At 35.7% G+C, this 22,451-nt stretch overlaps 1 protein-coding gene across 3 annotated transcripts in view; it reads right to left on the reverse strand.

Annotated features, from left to right (window-relative positions):
• GDPD1 (glycerophosphodiester phosphodiesterase domain containing 1) overlaps positions 1-22,451 on the reverse strand; it is a 40,199-nt gene that overhangs the window by 15,780 nt on the left and 1,968 nt on the right. For all 3 annotated transcript variants that reach the window (XM_058560548.1, XM_058560547.1, XM_058560546.1), the window contains exons 2-4: positions 10,417-10,459; positions 3,507-3,642; positions 1,162-1,207 (exon numbers count right to left, since the gene is read on the reverse strand). In XM_058560548.1, the coding sequence (XP_058416531.1) occupies positions 1,162-1,207; positions 3,507-3,642; positions 10,417-10,459 (225 nt within the window). The remainder of the gene's footprint in view (positions 1-1,161; positions 1,208-3,506; positions 3,643-10,416; positions 10,460-22,451) is intronic.

Genomic DNA, 22,451 nt, shown 5'->3' on the forward strand with positions numbered 1-22,451 from the left:
CCGCCAAAGTGGAGAGTGTGGACTTAACCACTATGCCACTGGGCCGGCCCCTACAGCTCTTTTTGAAAATTATTATCAATAGATCCTTGACATTTAACCAAGGTTTTAACTATATGCAAGCCATATAAAGGACCATAACATGTAGCATCTTGTACTCTTACTGAGTTACATTTGAATCATTCAAAACATAAGGCTGAATTGTGATAGTGAGGGAGCCTATGTCTGCCAGCAACCTGTACCTCAAGGAGGTGTATCTTCCATTCTAACATGTTCCATTCTGACATAACCAACAAATTGGGCCAAGGGACATGTTTCTTTGTGAGAAATGTTCCCTCAAAAGAAAGAAAACTGCTATGCTGGTGATTAAAAAGTAAAGATGATAAGGAGATGGATGGTTTATTTGAGTAATACAATTCTCTTTAATAATTTAAAATATGGAGCAGCCAGGGCCGGCCCTGTGGCTTAGCGGTTAAGTGTGCGAGCTCCGCTACCGGCAGCCCGGGTTCGGATCCCGGGAGTGCACTGACGCACCGCTTCTCCAGCCATGCTGAGGCCACATCCCACATACAGCAACCAGAAGGATGTGCAACTATGACATACAACTATCTACTGGGGCTTTGAGGAAAAAAAACGAGGAGGATTGGCAATAGATGTTAGCTCAGAGCCAGTCTTCCTCAGCAAAAAGAGGAGGATTAGCATGGATGTTAGCTCAGGGCTGATCTTCCTCACAATAAATAAATAAATAAATAAATAAATAAATAAAATATGGAGCAGCTAAATAACATAGAATCAAATGTTATAGAATCAGTAAGGATCTGAAAGGGGTCCTTGCAATTTCTTTTCATTTATTCTTTTTATTTATGATGGATGATTACTACAAGTTATAGTAATATTCTAGAATTTGAAGCTTTAGAAGTTCAAAGTATCCCTAATAATATCTGGATTTCCTGTAATTAGTATTCAGGCTTAAATTAACTGTATATAAATTCAAGTAGAATGAGCCAGTTAAATCTCCGGGCTTCATAATCTCAGGGTCAAGATCTCAGATCCAGTACTTTTAGCTGGAACTTACTATGACAAAAGAACACGCTTGTATATCTAATTCTCAGCATAAATGAACACTTTAATGTACATGTTTAAGCTGCAAATGGGAAATATTACCTTTTTGAAATGCGACATCCAGTTTGCCAAGGTAAGGTGGGAGTTCCTTTAAAAGATATGATTGAACAAACTTAGCTCTCAAAAAATAAAGTATTTTAGTGTCCTACATTAAGACATAAAGATCTGCTTCTTCAAAAAATAGAAGAACAAAACATTACATATATTTACACAGGGCACCCTTTAGCAGAACATCCCCAACAGCAAATTAATCACATAATTACTTACTTTCATAAACTACAAAAGAAATCTGTACTATTTAATATGGATCTTTTCTCAATAATAAATACACAAAGATTTCAGCAGAAGAATGTCAAGAATAGACAATTCAAAGGAAAAAAAATGAAAAATGACAATCATATAGAAAAATCTTCAAACTCACAAATAATCAAATAAATGCTAATTAAAATTTAATCTAGCCAATTAGAAAATTTTGGTATAATTATAATTCTCAATAATAGTAAAGGTACAGCAAAATGGGAATTCTTCTAATATCAGATTAGAACTCTTTTAAACACTTTTAAAAAGCAAGCTGGCAACAGCAACTTTCAATATATATTAAGACACTATAATATTCCTAATCTTTTACCCGATAATTTCTCTGCTGGGAGTTTATTTAGGGAAATAATTTTAAATACAGAGATCACTTTATCTTTATATAAATACTTGTAATAAATATAAATATCACACATATATCTTTATAAATATATATTTATATCTTTTAAATAACTTTATTTAAGCATCTAAATATAGAGAAAGCTTTATCTTTATGCATAAAGATGTTCAGTGCAGTGTTATCTATAATAGTGAAAATTCAGAACTAATTCAAATGTTCAACAATAGAGCAATGGTTAAAAATAATATATATCCACTAAATGGAATAACTGTAGTCATTTAAAATGTTTATGAAAAATAAGCATAGAATCTGAAAAGGCTAAATACTATACAATTCCAATAATATGACATTCTGGAAAAGGCACAACTAAGGAGACAGTAAAAAGATCAGTGGTTGTCAGGGGTTAGGGGTGTAGGAAGGATAGGAGGAGCACAGAGGATCTTCAGGGTAGTGAAACTATTCTGTATGACCCTATAATAGTGGATATATGTCATTATACTAAGTTAAAACCTATAGAATGAGCAACATCAGGAGTGAACCCTAGGGCTGGCCCTGCGGCTTAGCGGTTAAGTGCGTGCGCTCTGCTGCTGGCGGCTCAGGTTCGGATCCCGGGCGCGCACCGACGCACCGCTTCTCCAGCCATGCTGAGGCCGTGTCCCACATACAGCAACTAGAAGGATGTGCAGCTATGACATACAACTATATACTGGGGCTTTGTGGGAAAAAAATGAATTAAAAAAAAAAAAAAAAAAGAGTGAACCCTAATGTAAACTACGGACTTTGGGTGATGATGATATATCAGTGAAGGTTCATCAGTTGTAACAAATGTACCACTCTGGGGCAGGATGTTGATAGTAGTGGGAGGCTGTGCTTGTGTAGGTTCAGAGGGTATGTGGGGAACTCAGGACTTTCTGCTCAATTTTGCCATGAACCTATGACTGTTCTAAAAACTAGTCTATTAACAAAAAGAAAAAAGTATGGAAAAATGTGTATCATGCTATAATGTTAAAGTGTTTAAAACACAATATACATAATATATAGTGGGCTCACAACTACCTAAAAAACATACAGTATACATACAGAAAGTATTCTGTTAAGTTTTCTTTAGGTGGTAAAATTAGACATTATTTTTCCTTCCATTTATCAGTATTTACTATAATGAGCATGTAAATTACTAAAAGCAGATTTTTAAAGGGTGCTTTCCTGTACTTGAAGACTAAAACTGATTCATATACTTAATCTGAATCAAATAAATTATAGAATACTTCAAGCAAATTGAACTCTAGTAGTTTTACATTTGAAGACTTTGATAATTTTGTTAAAATACTTATAAAAATAAGTCTTCACAGATGTATGACTTCCTTGCTGGAAGTCAGAATAGTTGTTTTTTTTTTTTTGGCTGAGGCAGATTCGCCCTGAGCTAACATCCCTTGCCTATCTTCCTCTATTTTGTATGTGGGTCACCACCACAGCACGGCTGCCAACGAGCAGCGTAGGTCTGCGCCAGGGAACCAAACCCGGGCTGCTGAAGCAAAGCACGCCGAACTTAACCACTAGGCCATGGAGCCAGCCCCCAGAATAGTTTTTAAAATTTTCTTTGACATTCTTTATTTAATCACTACTACTTATTTTTTTATTATTTATTGAAGCACTATCTGGCACTCACTGTTTTTAAAAATCTTACAAGCCCTAGTATCTATCAGATATTAGTTTATCATGCATTTTTACTTACACAGTACTTGAGATCGGAGATGTTTACATTGACCCCAGTTGATCTCTTTAGATTCTCATCATGAGACACTACAACTTGTTCATCTTTTGTGATATGGCAGTCCAATTCCAGCATATCAGTTCCAATTGTAACTGCACTGAAGAAATACAAATAAAAATAATGACACTCAAACTTAAGTAAACATTTAGGTTACGTTCATCAGATGTAAAAATTCAGTTACAAATCAAATAGCAAAAAAAATTCCACAATTTTAAATTTCTCAATACTGTCATCTATTAGGATTTATTGATGTGAAAATATTCCAAGTGAACTCAGAATAAGAGCATCCTGTTGTCTCCTTTCCATAACCAGCTATCCTTATTTCTGTCAACCCAATATAATGGAAAGAACAGTGGACCACAAGTTAAGAGATCTGGGTGCCAGTTCCTGCTTTGCTACAAACTTGCTGTATAACTTTGGGCAAGTAAATGTTCCTCTCTGGGCCTACATACCCACATCTATAAAATGAAAGGAGTAAAGAACAAGACAAGAGTGTCAGCTTTTGCCATTGTAATTCAACATATGATTAGAAATTCTAGCCAGAGCAATTAAGCAAGAAAAAAAACAAGGGGCATTCAAATTGGAAAGGAAGAAGTAAAATTATCTCTGTTCACAGATGACATGATCTTATATGTAGAAATATTAAAGATTCCACACAGAAAAAAAACCTGTTAGAACCAATAAACAAATTCAGTAAAGTTGCAGAATACAAAATCAACACCCAAAAATCAATTGTGTTTCTATACACTAACAATGAACAATCTGAAAAGGAAATCATAAAACAATTCCATTTGCAATAGCATCAAAAAGAATAAAAAACTTAGGAATTAATTTAACCAAGGGAGTGAAAGACTTGTGCAATGAAAACTACAAAACATTGCTGAAAGAAATTAAAGAAGATATACATAAATTGAAAGAAATCCCACACGTATGGATTGGAACACTTTACATTGTTAAGACGTAAATACTACATTCATCTACAGATTCAATGCAATTCCTATCAAAATCCTAATGATGTTTTTTGCAAAAATAGAAAAATCCATTCTAAAATTTATATGGAATCTCAAGGAACCTCAAGTAGTCAAAACAACTTTGAAAAAGAGAACAAAGTTGGAAGACTTACACTTCCTGATTTCAAAACTTACTATAAAGCTACAGTAATCAAAATAATATGGTACTAGCATAAAGACAGACATATAGACCAATGAAATAGAATAGAGAGTCCAGAAATAAACCCTCATATATATGGTGAAATGATTTTCGACAAGGGTGCAAAGATCATTCAATGGGGAAAGGACAGTTTTCAACAAATGGTGCTGGGAAAACTGGATATCCATATGTAAAAGAATGAAGTTGGATTCTTACTAACACCATATCCAAAAAAAACCTCAAAATTGATCAAAGACCTAACTATAAGACCTAAAATCAAAAAACTCTGAGAAGAAAACATACAGAAAAAGTTTCATGACATTGGATTTGGCAATGATTTCTTGGAAGTGACACCAAAAGCACAGGCAACAAAAGAAAAAATAGACAAATTGTACTTCATCAAAATTAAAAAACTTTTATGCATCAAAGGACACTCAACAGAGTAAAAAGGCAAACCAGAGAATGGGAGAAAATATTTGCAAATCACCTATCTGATAAAGGATTAATATCCACATTATATATAAAGAACTCCTAAAACTCAACAACAACAAAACAAACAACCTGAATCAAAAATGAGCAAAGGACTTCAACAGATATTTATCCAAACAAGACATGGCAACATCCTTTTAAATACATAAGCACTCACAACTCTTATTTGGCATGTGAATCTCCTCAGTGGGGTGAATATATCCTCTGTTTTATAAACTTAAAACACATAATATAAAAATATTACATATCAATTAAAGAATAAAGTTTTAACAACTAAGTAAAAGTTTCTTAATGTTTCTCAAAAATGTGTCGTAATTCATTTGGTTAAAAAAGAAAGAATGAGGTTGTGGACAATGCAAGCATCCAACGATAGGAGTTGGATTAGATGATTTATAAGATCTTTGCCATCCCAGATCCAATGATTCTAAAATTATGAAGCTGGCAAAATTTGCCTTTGGAGCCAACCACTTCCCCATTTTCTCTTCCTTGGCCTACTTCTGGTGATCCACTCCCATCAGCATCCCTTTCCAAAAGACCCAATGGCCACTTGCTGCCTTGTGCCAAAGTCTCATACTGCTCCCCCGGTCCTCCTTAAGTGACCCTCCCCTTCAGTGTCCTGATTACTACCAGTTGTTAGAAGAAAACGAACAAACCTGGCTCCTTAATGTAATTCTTGCTAAGATGTAAATAATTAAGTTGCTAACTTTATATATCCTCTTCTAAAGGATATCCACCTTTAAAAGAGAATATTTGTTTGCCAATTGTGTGTTTGCTAGAACCACAAATGTGTAAAAATAAAATCCAAAATGAAGTAAGCAAACAAAAACAGTTTTTAGGTTGGTAGAATTATTTTTCTGTATTTTAAATTTCCTTAAATATTGTTGTTACACTGTGTTTCATTTAAAAAAGAATAAAAAACATAGAAGCTGTAAGCAACATATATAGCCAGCAAACAGTTTTGAAATAAAATTCTAAGATCCTTTATATAGCAAAAAAAAATTGATACTATTGATTTTTGGTCACGCTCATATCTTATTTTTTTCTTTTTGTTTTGTATGAGTGTGTGAAAGGAGAGTAAGAGCAGGGGTTATCTATATTTTCTTGTATTTGAAAAAAATTATACATATGACTTAAGAATCTTTCTGAGTATGAAGTTTGCCTTTAGCTGAAATGTTGGCTATTTTTAGAAATGTTTAGGAATTATATGAAAAATATTTTCTATTTATTGTATGCTTATTTTACTAACAAGCTAATAAATACAAATTGAGAGCAATAGTAAGGACATCTAGGACAATGTGTAAACTATCCTAATAAAATTATCCCAAATTTGATACACAAGTAGCTAAAACACAGTGGGAAAAGAACTTTTTTTTTATCACTTTGGCCTTCAAAATTTTCCATAAATAACAATATGCATCTACTTCAATTGAAGCACCAGATATTTTACAGCTGAATTTCTGACAAGCTGATAACAAATATAGAAAAAAGTTATAGAAGCCAAGGCTTCAACATTTCCAGAAAAAGAAATAAAAACTTGAACTCTAAAAGAAGATGTGAAATTACTTGAAATTCCACAGAAATAAGGCATAACAACTTACAACAGACCATATGTTAAAGAATTTATTTGAATCTCATTTACTTCTCACAACACTGAGGTTGTATTATTATTCCCATTTCATAGATGAAATAATTAGTATTGCATTAATTAGATAGTCTAAAAAATTTATCATGAGAACCAGGTCACTGACTAATTACTTTGACTGTCTGCCAACTTCTACTTCCAGCTATTGCTAAAACAATTTGTTTTTTTCTCTTACCATTCACGTTAATCCCACAGGGATCAAATTGTCCTGTGGGTATTTACAAAGGCGGCCTGGTTTAATAACCTAGTTTTATTAGCTCTTAAGAACCAGATTTTACATACTCAAGGGCTTAGTGACTCTGTGTGTGTGTGTGTGTGTGTGTGTGTAGTACAATTCCTTAGTTTTGGGTTCTATGCTTATTACGAATAGGGTTCTGTCTCCTGCTAATATTCTGCTTTGTTCTTGAGTGCCCCATTCCATATCTCATGAAGTAAGCAACTAGTGAGAGCCTATTAGCACCAAAGCTAGATGTTAGGAATTGAGAGATCAACAAGGACAGATTCTTGCTCCCAAGGAATCACAGAAGAGTCATATTCATAACCTAAGGCATTCGTGAAAGCATTTTGTAAACCACATTAAAGGACTTTTTATAAATTTTGAAATACAATTATTTCTCTTTGTCAGTTCTAATTACTTCTTTAGCCCCACTATAATATAATGAATTAATTTTCTATGCATTCTTAAGGTCTTTTCAATTCCCTAAACATACCTTGTCCACATATCCTCACATCTTAATCTCAAACATTTCACATTTTAAAAATAGCTTCTTCCTCTCTAACAAATGACAGCTCTTCTAGCCCTGGTATCTTTTCAATTTTTTAGTTAATCTTAACCGGGCTTCCGACACCAACTACTTACACTTTCTCTAATATCTTCTTGTCTTCACCTGCACGTCATAATGTGGGCTTTGTGAAGTGTATGTCTAAATATGTAGATAAATAAGATCTAAGTTTTAGCTGCTCTTTATATTTTTACTCTCTCCCTCAATTACCTTATCTTATCAAGGATATACCATACTTAAGCACAGTATCTGTCTTTTGCCAATTATGTATTATAACTCTTTATCTTTTTAATACATGGTACCTTGAAAATAGTATGTTTAAACAATTTTTTCTTGTTGTTTATGAAGCGGGTATGTTTAAAAAAAAACAACAACAAACCTTCTAAGTGTCCTAGCAGTTAAATAGTAGACTATATGTAAATTTTTTTTTAAGTACAATAAAAAAGTACTTACTGATAACAAGGGCACTGATGCATGAGATAAAACAACAACAAAAACCAATAACTGCCGCCACCATGACCACCAATAACAAATTTTTAAAAGAGGTTAAAATTAAAGCCTATTTGATTTAGGTTTTAGATAAATTTCAAAGTCAATTAACAAGCAGGCTTACAAATAAATACATCCAACAAACACTAACAATAACATATAGAAGAGTTGCTTTCTTCTAAATTTTTTTTTTAATTTTTTAAATTTATTTATTTTTTCCCCCAAAGCCCCAGTAGATAGTTGTACGTCACAGCTGCACATCCTTCTAGTTGCTGTATGTGGGACGCGGCCTCAGCATGGCCAGGGAAGGGGTGAGTCGGTGCGCGCCCGGGATCCGAACCCGGGCCTCCAGCAGCAGAGCGAGCGCACTTAACGGCTAAGCCACGGGGCCGGCCCAAGAGTTGCTTTCTTCTAAAGTATCAGAAAAACTTCCAAAAAACTAAAGTTATAGAAAGCTACCACATGATAGTTAGAGAAGGCTGTGGCACTTTTCAATAGTTACTGCTTGAAAAAAACAATATAAAAACTGCTGAGGATGAGAAACGTAAGCTTGTAGCTAGTAAGTAAAAACCATCTAAATTAGATACTCTTTGAATATCAAAGAAATCTTCAGAGGATCAAAAAGATAAAAAATATATACGTACCATCCTTAGAAATAACTTACTATACAAATGCACCATCTTTAGAAATAGTTTATTACACCACCCAACACCCAGTAAGGGTGGTTGGTAAAATATCAATAAAAAATACGGAGAAAACCTTACAAAATAATATACTTTAAACATAAAGAATGCTAAAATCACTCATAGTTATGAGCAGTTTTTTCTCAATTAATATATATCACTACATCTCAGGCAACAAATATTTGATAAAGGATAGTGTGTATGTGTGAGTGCATTTGTGTGTGTCTCAGTGGAAACTGTACACATGAAATTATATATATATTTTACTTAACTATAGCTAGCCAGCTAAATATATAATCTCAGTATAGAAGATGACAAAGTAATTGTTTTTTTTTGTTTTTTTGTGAGGAAGATCAGCCCTGAGCTAACATTTATGCCAATCCTCCTCTTTTTGCTGAGGAAGACCGGCCCTGAGCTAACATCTATTGCCAATCCTCCTCCTTTTTTTTTTTTTCCCCCTTTTTCTCCCCAAAGCCCCAGTAAATAGTTGTATGTCATAGTTGCACATCCTTCTAGTTGCTGTATGTGGGACACCGCCTCAGCACGGCCGGACAAGCAGTGCGTCAGTGCGCGCCCGGGGTGCTGGCGCACTTAACTGCTAAGCCATGAGGCCAGCCCCAAAGTAATTTAAATTAAAGTATTCTGTTTCACAGTCTCACAGTGACAGGAGGAAAGATTTTGCATTTTAGAGCTCTAAGAGACTTTTGAGATTATAGTCAAAAGCCATCATATTATAGAACAGGAAGAATAAGCAATGACAAATACAAGGTGATATGCTTTAGATGAAACTAGAATATGGAGAAGCCATATCTTTGGACCTGATAACAGGAAAAATAATCTCTAAGGTGTCTTTGAAAGATGAGAAGCAGAACAAAAACTTAAGCCAAATTCTCCTGATTTCTTAGCCCCAATAAAAATGGCTCAAAAATTATATAAGAAAATATTTTTCTTACTAAATGTGGATAGGTAATGTCTTTCATGGGGTTTAACTTTTCACATTCCCTGTCGTATTTTTCAGGGAAAAGAAAACGGTGTTCTCACCATTACCACAAACTGATGATAATCATTTATTCTAAGATAAGAACAAGGTATCAATCAGCTTTCATTCTTGTCTCTCCTGCTGCTTGTCTATGAGGTGCTCTAAAAGACATCTATATGAAATATGAATAATTTAAAAATTGAAAAAAAATTAATTTATCGTATTTAAAAAAATAAGATCAACACTCATAAGGCTTCAAAGAAGAAAGACCAGGTTCAGGTCTGTAAAAGAATTACTGGGTAAACACATAACCCTATTCATAAACAGCAGCCAATGTAACTGTTGTTTCATTTTCTCCTTTTCTCTTTCTCTCCAAGACTAATTAGCATTACACACAGTATGTTCCTTGTCACAAACGTCTTCTTTCAGCTTTGGAACTATAGTATCTTTTGATTACCCAAAACTCTGATCTAGTTTTTTAGTTATGCAGAAGCCACTCTTTGTAACACTTCAGACTAACTAAATAAAAAAAGGGATTTTAATAAAATAGAAACAACTATTACGAGTGGATGCTACGTGTATACTATCTTCACTTTGTCAATCATCATCACTTTAAAGATAAACTGTAAAAGAAAAGAATACCTTTTTATATACTTACTGCTGAAAGGCTGCCATTGTATTCTCCAAATTTTCTCCAGCACCTGTGAAAACATGAAATTTAAACTTCATTTACTTATCTAATTTGAATATTTTATTTTTCCAGAAATTCATTTTAATAAGATACATCTAGTGAATCTTGATGTTTATATATCATGTAGACATTATAATACAAATATTTTAAAGAGTGTAATGGTATTTTGTAATTTTATTTATTTATTTATTTTTCCCCCAAAGCCCCAGTAGACAGTTGTATGTTATAGCTACACATCCTTCTAGTTGCTGTATGTGGGACACGGCCTCAGCATGGCCGGAGAAGCAGTGCGTCAGTGTGCGCCCGGGATTCGAACCCGGGCCGCCAGCAGCAGAGCACGCGCACTTAACCGCTAAGCCACGGGGCCGGCCCATGTAATGGTATTTTGAATTGTTTTTTAGCTACACCAGGAAGAATCAGAGATCAAAACACATAGCCACACTAATGCAGGAAGGTTAGAAGAACCTAAACATGAGTTTTAAGCTATAGTATCTGCTTGTCATAGGAAAGACAGAAGAGGACTTGGTACATATACACCTCCTCAGACAGAGTTAAACCGTCTCTCCTCTGTATCTCCATCGTCTCTTATGCATCTCTCCACTATGGCATTTATCATGTTATAGGGTAAATTATTTACCTGTCTCTCTCCTCTCTTTCCCATGAATTACTTAAAAGAAGTGATTGTGTTTTAATCACCTTGGCTGAAGGCAGTATAATGTAGCAGTTGAAGGTAGGACTCTGGAGTTAGGATCTCTGCTCTCAAATCTGTTTGATACTTCTGTGACCTTGGGGAAGTTACCTAACCTCTCTGTGGCTGAGCTTCCTTACCTATAAGAATAATGATGGCTCCTATCTCATAAGCTTGGTATAATTAAATGAATTAATATGTCAAGTGCCATATGTCATCAATTTGAAAAATAAGAGCTTTTCACTTTTTAACATCTCTGAAGTTAGGGTACATTTTACAGTGGATGGTGTGTAGTAGTTTAACTGGCAAGATTTTCTCTTTCTTAGCAGTACATAAAAAATTGTGCATCTTATAACTAATGGCATTACATTCAATGAAGCAGTGAATATTCAGCAGAAGTAAAGGATTATCACTATTTAATTATTAACTATTGCCATTATTATAGTAATTGATGCTTGGTGAATATCCATGGACTGAAGTAATGAATAATATTGTAATGACAAAAAGAACACAGATAAAAAGTATCTAATATTATATACTATGTAGAATCAATTAGCATAACATATGCTAGCCATAAGTTTTTAAATATTTTAAAACTAAAAGATTTCAGTATTATAAATAATTAATAGAATGCACAGGAAAAATACTTTGGAAATACTTTTCTAAATACTCTGGAAAAACAGCCAATTTCTTCTTAACAAAAAGAGGCACTTCAAATTTAGGGTACTGTTCAAGGATTAGCATTAAAATGTTTTATATACCGTACAATACCATATGAACATATTTACGAGAGTATTAAAATTTTCTTCTTCCTTTATATTGTTAGATTGTATTTTTATGGCAACCTAATTAATAATCAACAGAGGGCTGGCCCCGTGGCTTAGCAGTTAAGTGCACGAGCTCTGCTACTGGCAGCCCGGGTTCGGATCCTGGGCACGCACCGACACACCGCTTCTCCAGCCATGCTGGGGCCGCGTCCCACATACAGCAACTAGAAGGATGTGCAACTATGACATACAACTATCTACTGGGGCTTTGGTGGGCGAGGGGGAAGGAGGAGGATTGGCAGTGGATGTTAGCTCAGAGCCGGCATTCCTCAGCAAAAAAGAGGAGGATTCAGAATGGATGTTAGCTCAGGGCTGATCTTCCTCACACACACACACAAAAATAATAATAATAATCAACAGAAACAAAGGTATAAAGAAACTAATATATTAACCTAATGTTCTAAAGTTCCCTGAGTTTAGCAGAGAGAAAGGGATATCTATGTGAAAAAAGCTACTTTGATTTTAGGTTCACTTTAGTTACTACAGTTGATGCACCATAGAAAACAGATGAAGTAAATATGGAGATTATTTTTTTTTCCAAAAGTAAGTGCTCTTGGGGCCGGCCTGGTGGCATAGTGCTTAAGTTCGCACACTCTGCTTCAGCGACCCAGGGTTCGCGGGTTCAGATCCCGGACATGGACCTACACACTGCCATCAAGCCAGGCTGTGGCGGCATCACACATACAAAAAATAGAGGAAGGGTGGCACAGCTCTTAAGTCAGGGACAATTCTCCTCAAGAAAAAAGGGGGAGACTGGCAACAGATGTTAGCTCAGGGCCAATATTCCTCACCAAAAAAAAAAAAAGTAAGTGCTCTTTTGAGGTTAAAGGACTTTTAAAAATCTAGTTGGTGTTGTCTGTTTTAGTCAAAAACTATGAAAATATGTTATATTCAGATAATCTATATTCAAGAACAAAGCACTCTAGAATATTACCAAAAAGACAAGAGTGCTAAAATGATTATTAGTAGGTTAACGTAAACTACTGCCTGCTTGTTGTGCCAAAAAGCAAGGAAGTCAAAAGGATACAGAAGCCAGTTTGAAGGAGCTCTTACTGGCTAAACCTGGGACAATGTTAGCATCAAAATAAAGACAGTAACAGATTTTAAACCACTGAATAAAATAGGAAATTCTGAGTCCATTTTAATAAATGGACTGAAAGTTTGATGAGGAATGGGGTATTTACGTAGTTTAAGGTAACTTCCTACAAAAATACTTATTAATTACAAAAAGAGTAACTTTACAATGGAAAAGTCTGGCAGACACCACCTTCACTACGTGATCAAAGTCAACATCATTAGCTCCTTCAAGGTGACTCCTGTGTCCTTTTAATTTCCTTGCTTTTTGGCACAATAAGCAGTCATTAGTTTAACCTAACAAATCAAATTAATAGCAATTATCTCCAGATGGTCAGAATACAAATGGTTTCTTTTCTTTTCTTTTTTTTTTTTTGAGGAAGATCAGCCCTGAGCTAACATCCGTGCTAATCCTCCTCTTTTTGCTGAGGAAGACCGGCTATGAGCTAACATTTATTGCCAATCCTCCTCCTCCTTTTTTTTCCCCCAAAGTCCCAGTAGACAGTTGTATGTCATAGTTGCACATCCTTCTAGTTGCTGTATGTGGGACACAGCCTCAGCATGGCCCGAGAAGCGGTGCGTCGGTGTGTCCCAGGGCCAGGCCGCCAGTAGCGGAGCGTGTGCACTTAACCGCTAAGCCACGGGGCCGGCCCCAAATGGTTTCTTTTTTAATATGCATTCTCTTATACCTTACAAACTCTCTACAATGAATATGTATTACTTTTAAAATAGAGGAGAGAATCAAAGTCTTAGGCACGTGCCATAATGCCTGGAACATTCTCTTCACAATAGCCTCCCAATCTTTCTTCACCTTAATTCCAGAATCAATTCAATTCTCAATTCCTCCATAAAACACTTTCTTATCACTTCAGATTACAATGATTCTTATTACAGACAAGAGTTAATACCCTAAACTGGCAATTCCCAACTATTTTTGTCTCAGGACTCATTTATTGGGTATCTCAAAGAGCTTTTTGATTATGTGAGTTACAGCCATTAAAATTACACATTAGAGAGGCCGGCACAGTGGCACAAGCGGTTAAGTGTGCGCGCTCTGCTTCGGCGGCCCGGGCGTGCACCGATGCACGGCTTGTCAAGCCATGCTGTGGTGGTGTCCCATATAAAGTGGAGGAAGATGGGCACAGATGTTAGCCCAGGGCCAGTCTTCCTCAGCAAAAAAGACGAGGATTGGCAGATGTTAGCTCAGGGCCGATCTTCCTCCCACACACACACACAAAAATTACATATTAGAAATTGACTTCTAAAATTTTTTAATTTATTTATTTGAAAATAACAAAAATAAACTCATTACATGCTCATAACATTTTATGGAAAACAACTATCTTCCAAAAAAATTTAATGAGAAAAATGGCATTGTTTTACATTTTTGCAAATCTCTTTAATGTCTGGCTTAATGGAAGGCAGCTAGATTCTCATATCTGCTTCATACATACATATCAACCTTCACACAGATACACAGTTAGAAAAGAAAGATTCTTCTTGATACTGCACCAAAATTCAACAAGTAGTCTTTCTTAAAAGTTAGTTGTAATCTGAAGTCTGAACCACATCAGTGACCTTTTCATACTCTATTACATGAAAATCCATTGGTCCATCTTGAACTTTGAATGGATCTTTCACCCATGCAAGGTTTTATAATATCATGCATTGGTCTTTTGGAAAATATTGATTCACTGAATTATGCTGATCTTCTAAATGTTGGCACATTTCAATATACAACATTGTTAAAAATCACATTTGTTAATATCTGATCTCATCAGGAAAATCTTTAACAACTGCAAGCTATCAAGCTCAGAGTGGAGAATACTAGTTTTCCAAATTTCTAATTTTTGCTTGAAAGTTCAGATTTAATCATTGGCCCTGCCTTAATAGACGGTAGCTAGATTATTTTTCTTCTAATGACAGACTCACTTCATTAATTTTCAAGAACACATCTGCCAAATACTCATCTGAGTAACCAGTTTTTCAGTCAATTTTTTAAGTAAAAATGGCTTTTTGTGGAAAAAAATAAAGGCTAATTCAGCTCACAACTCAAATGATTGCACAAGTGTTCTTCCTCAAGACAACCATCACCACGCTTTGGTATGCAGCAAAGTGTTTTGTGTGTACTTCCAATTTTGTCACACAGAATATTAAAAGTTATATGTACTAAAGGGGTGAAATTTAATAAAATTAATAATTTTTACTAATATATCAAAGATATTCTTAAATAAAATTACCTTTTTTAAAAAACTGAGTGCATGACAGTGAAGAATACAGTGGCTACTAGTATATTTAGTACTACTGCTTTCATTCGTGCTAAAGTGACAGCAGTTTTACTCAGTACTGCTTTTGCACCATGAGCACAAATGTCAACAAAGTGAAAAAGGTAAATAATGTCTTACAAAAACAGTTTTGACCTGTAACCCATGAAATGTCCTGGAGACTCCCAGGAGTCCACAGATCACACTTTGAAAACCACTGTCTTAAATAATCAATGATGATAAAAGTCAGAGGAGTGGTTACCTCTGGAGACGAAGGAGGATAGACTGGGAAGGGAACCACGGGGATCCTATTGGATTCTAGAAATATTCCATATCTTGATCTGAGTGGTAGTTACCCGGGTGTATACATATATATATATATATATATATAAAAATTAAGCTGTACACTTAAGGTTACTGCTACTACATGTATGCTATCTCCAAATTAAAAAAAAAAAAAGCCTTTAGTTCTAAGTCTTATGATTTTCATATTCTAGTATATTCAACTAAACCCTAAGAAGGCTTTTTAAGGAAAATATTGAGGGAAACATCTACCCTCCACTCCCTGTTTCCACCTAGTGAAGGAAAATTCCACTCTAGTCCCCAAGAAGGGGAAAGAAGGGAAGGAACACTTTTAATCCTTCTTTATCCCTCATACACTCCTCCCCATGGGAGCAGAAATGACTTAGGAGAAAGCTGTCTGTCCATCTGTGACTCAACCCTTCATAGTCCTCTTAATTTGGAGTGGCCCATCCTCAGAAGGAACAAAACGCCTGCCAGGGCAGGCCCTGCCAATACAAGGAAAAAGCCTCCAATTTTAGTGTTAAGTTCAATTTAGAGGGCATTATAGAGTCCAAATTCAGCTCTATAAGTAATAAAGTTAGTATTTTTACTTCCATCTTTCTGATGCCTGCATTTTATTTCTAAACTGTTTCCAAACTTAGGAAGAGAAAGTAAGCAGTGTTAATCTATTAGCCTTCTCAAATTCCAATAGCAAGGGCTTCGTAATATACATCTTTTAGAATATTCCATAAAATAGTGTTCAATAAATATTTACTATGTTTGAAATGATACGATATCTGAAATTTGTTTCAAAATAATCTGGGTGAGAAGAATGGGCAGGGATACAGAAGAAAGAAGATTGGGCATGAGTTGATAATTGTTTGTATCTGGGTGGTGGGTTCATGGAGTCTTACTCCTTTTGTATATGTTTGAAATGTGCCATAATAAAAAATTCAAAGGATATTTATTGTTTGACCTTTTGGTTTCAAGGAAAAAAGCTAAGAAAAAAACAGGATAGAGATTCAGTACTCTGCTATAAACTGCCCCACAGTTAATATAATTTTTACTACAAATGTTAACATTTGAAGTCTGCCAGTTTGTCTTTTATATCTGCTTTCCATATTAATTTTTTAAAATTATTTTATTGAGGTCATATTGGCTGATAACATTGTGTAAACGTCAGGTGTACATTATTATATATCAGTTTCTGTACAGACAGCATTGTGTTCACCACCAATAGTCTAGTTTTCTTTGTTTTTGTTTTTTTTTTTGTGAGGGAGATCAGCCCTGAGCTAACATCCGTGCTAATCCTCCTCTTTTTGCTGAGGAAGACCAGCTCTGAGCTAACATCTATTGCCAATCCTCCTCCTTTTTTTCCTTCCCCAAAGCCCCAGTAGATAGTTGTATGTCATAGTTGCACATCCTTCTCGCTGCTGTATGTGGGACGCTGCCTCAGCACAGCTGGAGAAGCGGTGCATTGGTGCGCGCCCAGGATCCGAACCCGGGCTGCCAGTAGCGGAGCGCACGTACTTAACCGCTAAGCCACGGGGCCAGCCCCAAATTCTTCTTTTTTGTGTTGTGAGTTTGTGAACTAACTGTATTGGTTATAGTTACTTTTGATGCTTTCCTTCCCTTTATCTTTTATGTTATAATTGTTTACTAACATATTCTCATATAGTGCTACAATTTTCTGATTCTGTCTATTTATCCCCTTGCTCTAGGTTTTGTGAACCTTTGCTTTTTGGTTTCAGATAGGAGGGCTCCTTTCAATGTTTCTTATAAGCAGTTCTAGTGGTGATGAACTCCCTCAGATTTGTTTGTCTAGGAAAGCTTTCATTTCTCCACCATATCTGAAGGATAATTTTGCCGGATAGAGTATTTTTGGCTGATAGTTTCTATCTTTCAGTATTTTGAATATATCATTCCACTCTCTCCTAACCTGCAGAGTTTCTTCTGAGAAATCTGCTGAAAGCCTGATGGGGGTTCCTTTGTAAGTTATTTTCTTCTGTCTTGCTGCCCTTAATACTGTTTCTTTGTCATTGACTTTTGACAGTTTTAACTTTACATACCTTGGAGAAGATCTTTTTGCAATAAGGTAATTAGGAGTTCTATTAGCTTCATGTACTTGCATGTCCATTTCTTTCCCCAGGTTTGGGAAGTTCTCAGCTATTATTTCTTTGAGTAAGTTCTCTGTGCCTTTCTCTGTCTCTTCTCCCTCTGGGATACCTATGATCCTTATGTTACTTTTCCTAATTGAGTTGGATATATCTTGAAGAATTTCTTCATTTTTTAAAAATCTTAGTTCCCTCTCCTCCTCCACCTGACTCATTTCTAGGTTTTTATCCTTGAGCTCACTAATTCTCTCCTCCATATAGTCTGCTCTATTTTTAATGCTTTCTACATTATTTTTCATCTCACTTATTGTGCTCTTCATCTCCAGAGTTTCTGTTTCTTTTTTTTTTTTAGAGTTTTGATCTTCTTGGTGAAGTACTCCTTCTTTTAATTAATTTTACTCCTGAGCTCATTGAATTGCCTTTCTGAGTTTTCTTTTAACTTGAGTTTCTTTACAACAGCTATTTTGAATTCTCTGTCAGTCAGACTGTATATTCTATGACTTCAAGTTTGGTTTCTGGAGAGTGATCCTTCTCCTTCTGTTCTTCCATGTTACTGTAGTTCTTCAGGGTGTTTGATGAATTGCCCCCTGCTGGCACATTTGTGGTGGTAACCATCGTTCTTATTTGGGTATAGCTTTGGTTACTTTAGTTCTTTGCTGTGTCTGGGTGTATTTCAGAGTCTACACTTTCCTCTCTCCACTGCTTCTGCCAGGGGCATCGTCAGTGCCCTCCTAGTGCCACTTGTGCCTCTGGGGTTGCTGGTGCCTTTGCTTTAGTCTCGTGTGTTGCCACTGGGTTGCTAGGCTGTGAACACATCTACTGCTTCCAAGGTTGCCTGGGTCTGGTGTTCCTCCAACGGCTCTCCACAGGCTAGGAGGTTGCTGCCCTGTGTACCACTTGTGCTGCTGTTCCTGGGTTGTCTGGGGGTGCTGGGTTCACAGGTGTCGCTGTCACTGCCGGGGGCCTGGGGAATTGTGTGCAGTCCCTGATGCTGGTGGAACTGGTGTTGGGGATGCCACCACTGGGGGCTGGGTCCCCAGTTCTGCTGTGGTTCCCAAAGCCTCTAGTTACAGCTTCCACTTGCCACCACTAGTGGTGAGCAGGGGCTAAGCAGGTCAAGGTTTTTGTTGTTGCTCACCATGCAGCCTCTGGTCTCTAGTGCTAGCTGGTGTGTTTTTAAAACTGAAGTCAGTGTGCCCACCCCTCCTGGGAAAATCTGAGCTTTGTATACTATCCCCACTGTTGGAAGGACCTGGCCAGTGCCATGGCAGGAAGAGGGAGCACACATGCTGGACCTGCTGGTAGACAGGCAGGGAGCAATCCAATCTGTCCTCTCCACCCCCAGGACCGCTTGAGGGTGTGCAGGCTAAGACCTCTGGGAGACAGGCAGAGAGTACTCCAATCTGTACTCTCTGCCCCCACAGAGACTGCTCCCAGGCATGCAGGCCAAGTCCTCTAGGACTTGGAGCCTCTAGGACAGGGAGCACTCTGATCCACACTTTCTGCCCCCACTAGGACTGCTTCTGGGAGTGCAGGCCAAATCCTCTGGGAGACAGGCAGGGAATGTCCATATTCATTTTAACTGTAATCCACTTAAGCCTAACAGTTTAAGCATGCAAACATTATTATTTAAGATCTTTGATCTATTTTATAAGTTTATGAAATTACATAGCCAGCACTAAATAAAACATTGAAAAGGTGATCAAGATATTAATAAACAGAAGCTATGTACTGTGCTTAGCACTTTATATATACTATTTCATTAAAATCCCCACAACCATGATATTACTATCTCCAGAAAAAAAAATTGGGTAAGGTCACATAGCCAACAAGGGGAACTGGGATTCGAGCATAAGCAGTATGATTTCAGATCTCACTCTTTTTACCACTAACTATGCTGCAGCTGCTATGCTGCCATTCATATAACACTTTTAATTCAGTTTTACAGATAAGTTGTTCATGTTGGTCCTTATTCCCATATTCTTCTACGGTATTTGTTTGTATAGCATGAAGATAAATTCCACAATGATAACACCCACAAATTATTTGTTAGATTCATATGGTGAAAGCCTGGAGAGTAACCAAGGGACTAATTAAAAAGTATGCCATTCCTCTCCAAGGAATTATTTGGTGGTAGCTCTTCTCTCATGAAATGGTTTGAATTCCTTTTCTTTCCCATTATCATCACATCATTCATAGAATCACACTTGCCATTAATTTTTCTTTTCCCTCAATAAGCAACTTAATGCCTGGCTTTGCAAATAACCATAAATACATATAAACACAAGTTTAATTTTTAATTAGTTATGAAGTTGATTAATTATGAAATGTGGAAGAGAATAACAGATTTTACATGCTGTCCTAATATAACTTGTTCATAATTCCTCTGCTTATGTCCTCCTGCTTCCCTCTTCACCAGTTCACACTTTTCACTTCTTTGAGAAAACCTTCTCTGAAATTTCCCAATTCATTTTATTTATAGCTTCACAATAAACTTCCCAATTTTTCATTCTATATTAACTTTTCCTCTCTTATATAGTGCTTCATAATTACTTTGTGATTGGTTAATTTCTGATAGGATAGGAAAAGTAAAAGAAACATTCTCTTTTGTATTGTTAATTAGATTTAAATGCTGTTAAGGAAAGAAATATCTCTTCAGTTTCCTTTTTACCTCTTAAATGTTTTATATACCAATAAACATTCGACAAACATTGTAGACTTGTTTTATACTTATGCTCCAACCATCACTATTATTAACATCTTTGTATACATGATATATGTGTGTGTGACATTTATAAAACCAATGACAAATATGACAATGTGCATCAGCCACAAAAGAACAACCTCCAAAATTAAATATTTTCTGATATTGGAAAAGACAGTTTAGTGCAAATAAAACATATCTGAATGTGTTTGAAGATATGATCCTAACTTAACTCAAAATGGAGTTATTCAGTAAATCAAGCAAGAAGGTAAGGTCCTTCTTCATTTTTAAATTCATTTGTTCATTCAACATTTACAGTGTGCCTTGGAAAGAGTATATATGATTTATATACGAGCATAAAGAGCTCATAAGGTCTAGAGACGGCATACGCAAAAGAGTATTTCTCAAAATGGGTTCCCAGGAACACTGCAGAATTGTTTCTATATTTCAAGGGGAAAAAACTAGTGAAATTTATATTTGCAGATATAAGAAAAAAATTAAACACATTAACAGCACAGAAGCACAGAAAAATGTACCAACTAACCACCAAATGCACACTCTCTTCAATGACAAATGGTTTTTGTTTTGTATCTTGTCATAATTTCAATAATTTTTCTATAACTGTATTTTTCTAAATTTGTATACAGTTTAAAATATATACGTATATATCTCCACTGCTGAAAATAAGTACATTTTAGTTTGCTTTATTAAGCAGGAAAGCACTATTAAATAAAGAATAAATGACGCCACTGCTAATAAGGTATTACTCTGTATTTCACACAGAAATTAAGAAAATGGCCTTTGAGAACATTGCTTGCTCTCCATTTAATCCAAAGGGTTTATCTTTGGTCCTATTGGTGTTTCATCAATACACTTTAGTTAAAAAAGTCTTTTTTGAGTCAAATAAATTTAGGAAACACATGGAAGTTATCTAGCACGCAGTAGAGAATTAGCAGACTATAAGCTATTACTTACTTATATGTTAAAGTCTGTACTAGAGGCTAGAGACACAGCATTAATCAAATCTGAAACCTGCCCTTGAGGAACTCGCAGTCTAGCAAGAGAAGCAGATGTATTAACATATCTTATTACAATATAATGCAGTACAATGTATGCTTTAAAGAGGAATGAACAAAGCAAGCCTACAGCATTTAATTTTTGAAATATTAGAGTATTTTCCACTTTTACGGATAATCAATCGTAGTAAAAGGTGAAAGTGTTCATTCAAACTCTGAAAACATAAGTATAGGGTGATCTCATTCCTTCTCAATCAACTCAAAGTTCACTTGCAAAATACATGTAGATCCCCTGTACCCATGCTTATATTTCTCAACCATTTTACAGTTTTCAAAGTGCTTTTTATATACCTAATCCTCATAACAAACCAGAGCGAAGCAAGGCAATTGGTCCCCATGTATCAATAAGCAAACTAAGGCTTATTCTCAAGGCTAACTAGTGGTAGGTCCAGAATCTCACTCAGGTGATAATCCTTTTATAGCAGACATAATATAGTACATATTAAGAGTTTCAAGTTATACCAACTCAGGTGTATCTACTTTATACTCATATAATGATCAATGTTTCAATCTTGGAATGGTCATACACCTGGTTTACATGAAATATCAAGTATTTGCAGTTAGGGCAATAGAGAATTAGCCCAAATGTTAGCGATATGCAGAGACTAGTGACTGAAAAGCAAGCAAGGAGGTGACTCCTTCCTAGTCTATTATTTTCCAGAAATTTAGTATCTTGAGTTACAAAGTGTTCTTTAGTAAATATCTCCTCTACCACTCTGGATTCAACTGTATTATTTGGTGCACATACTCAACAAAAGTGTATTAAGCACTAACACGTAGGAACTTACTGCAGTTCTTTAGGACCGTCAGACAGGTAAACAGATTTTGAGTCTGCAGATACTATTTAACACGATTCCCAAGAAAGGCTGTAACATCTTTGAATATACAATTACTGATGCCACATTTACAAATAATGGAAATTTTTATATAAGGAGTGAAACTGAAACAACTGAAATGACTTAATATGTAGGGA

Source organism: Diceros bicornis, chromosome 18 (assembly GCF_020826845.1).
Source record: "Diceros bicornis minor isolate mBicDic1 chromosome 18, mDicBic1.mat.cur, whole genome shotgun sequence".
In the NCBI taxonomy this organism is placed as follows: Eukaryota; Metazoa; Chordata; class Mammalia; order Perissodactyla; family Rhinocerotidae; genus Diceros; species Diceros bicornis.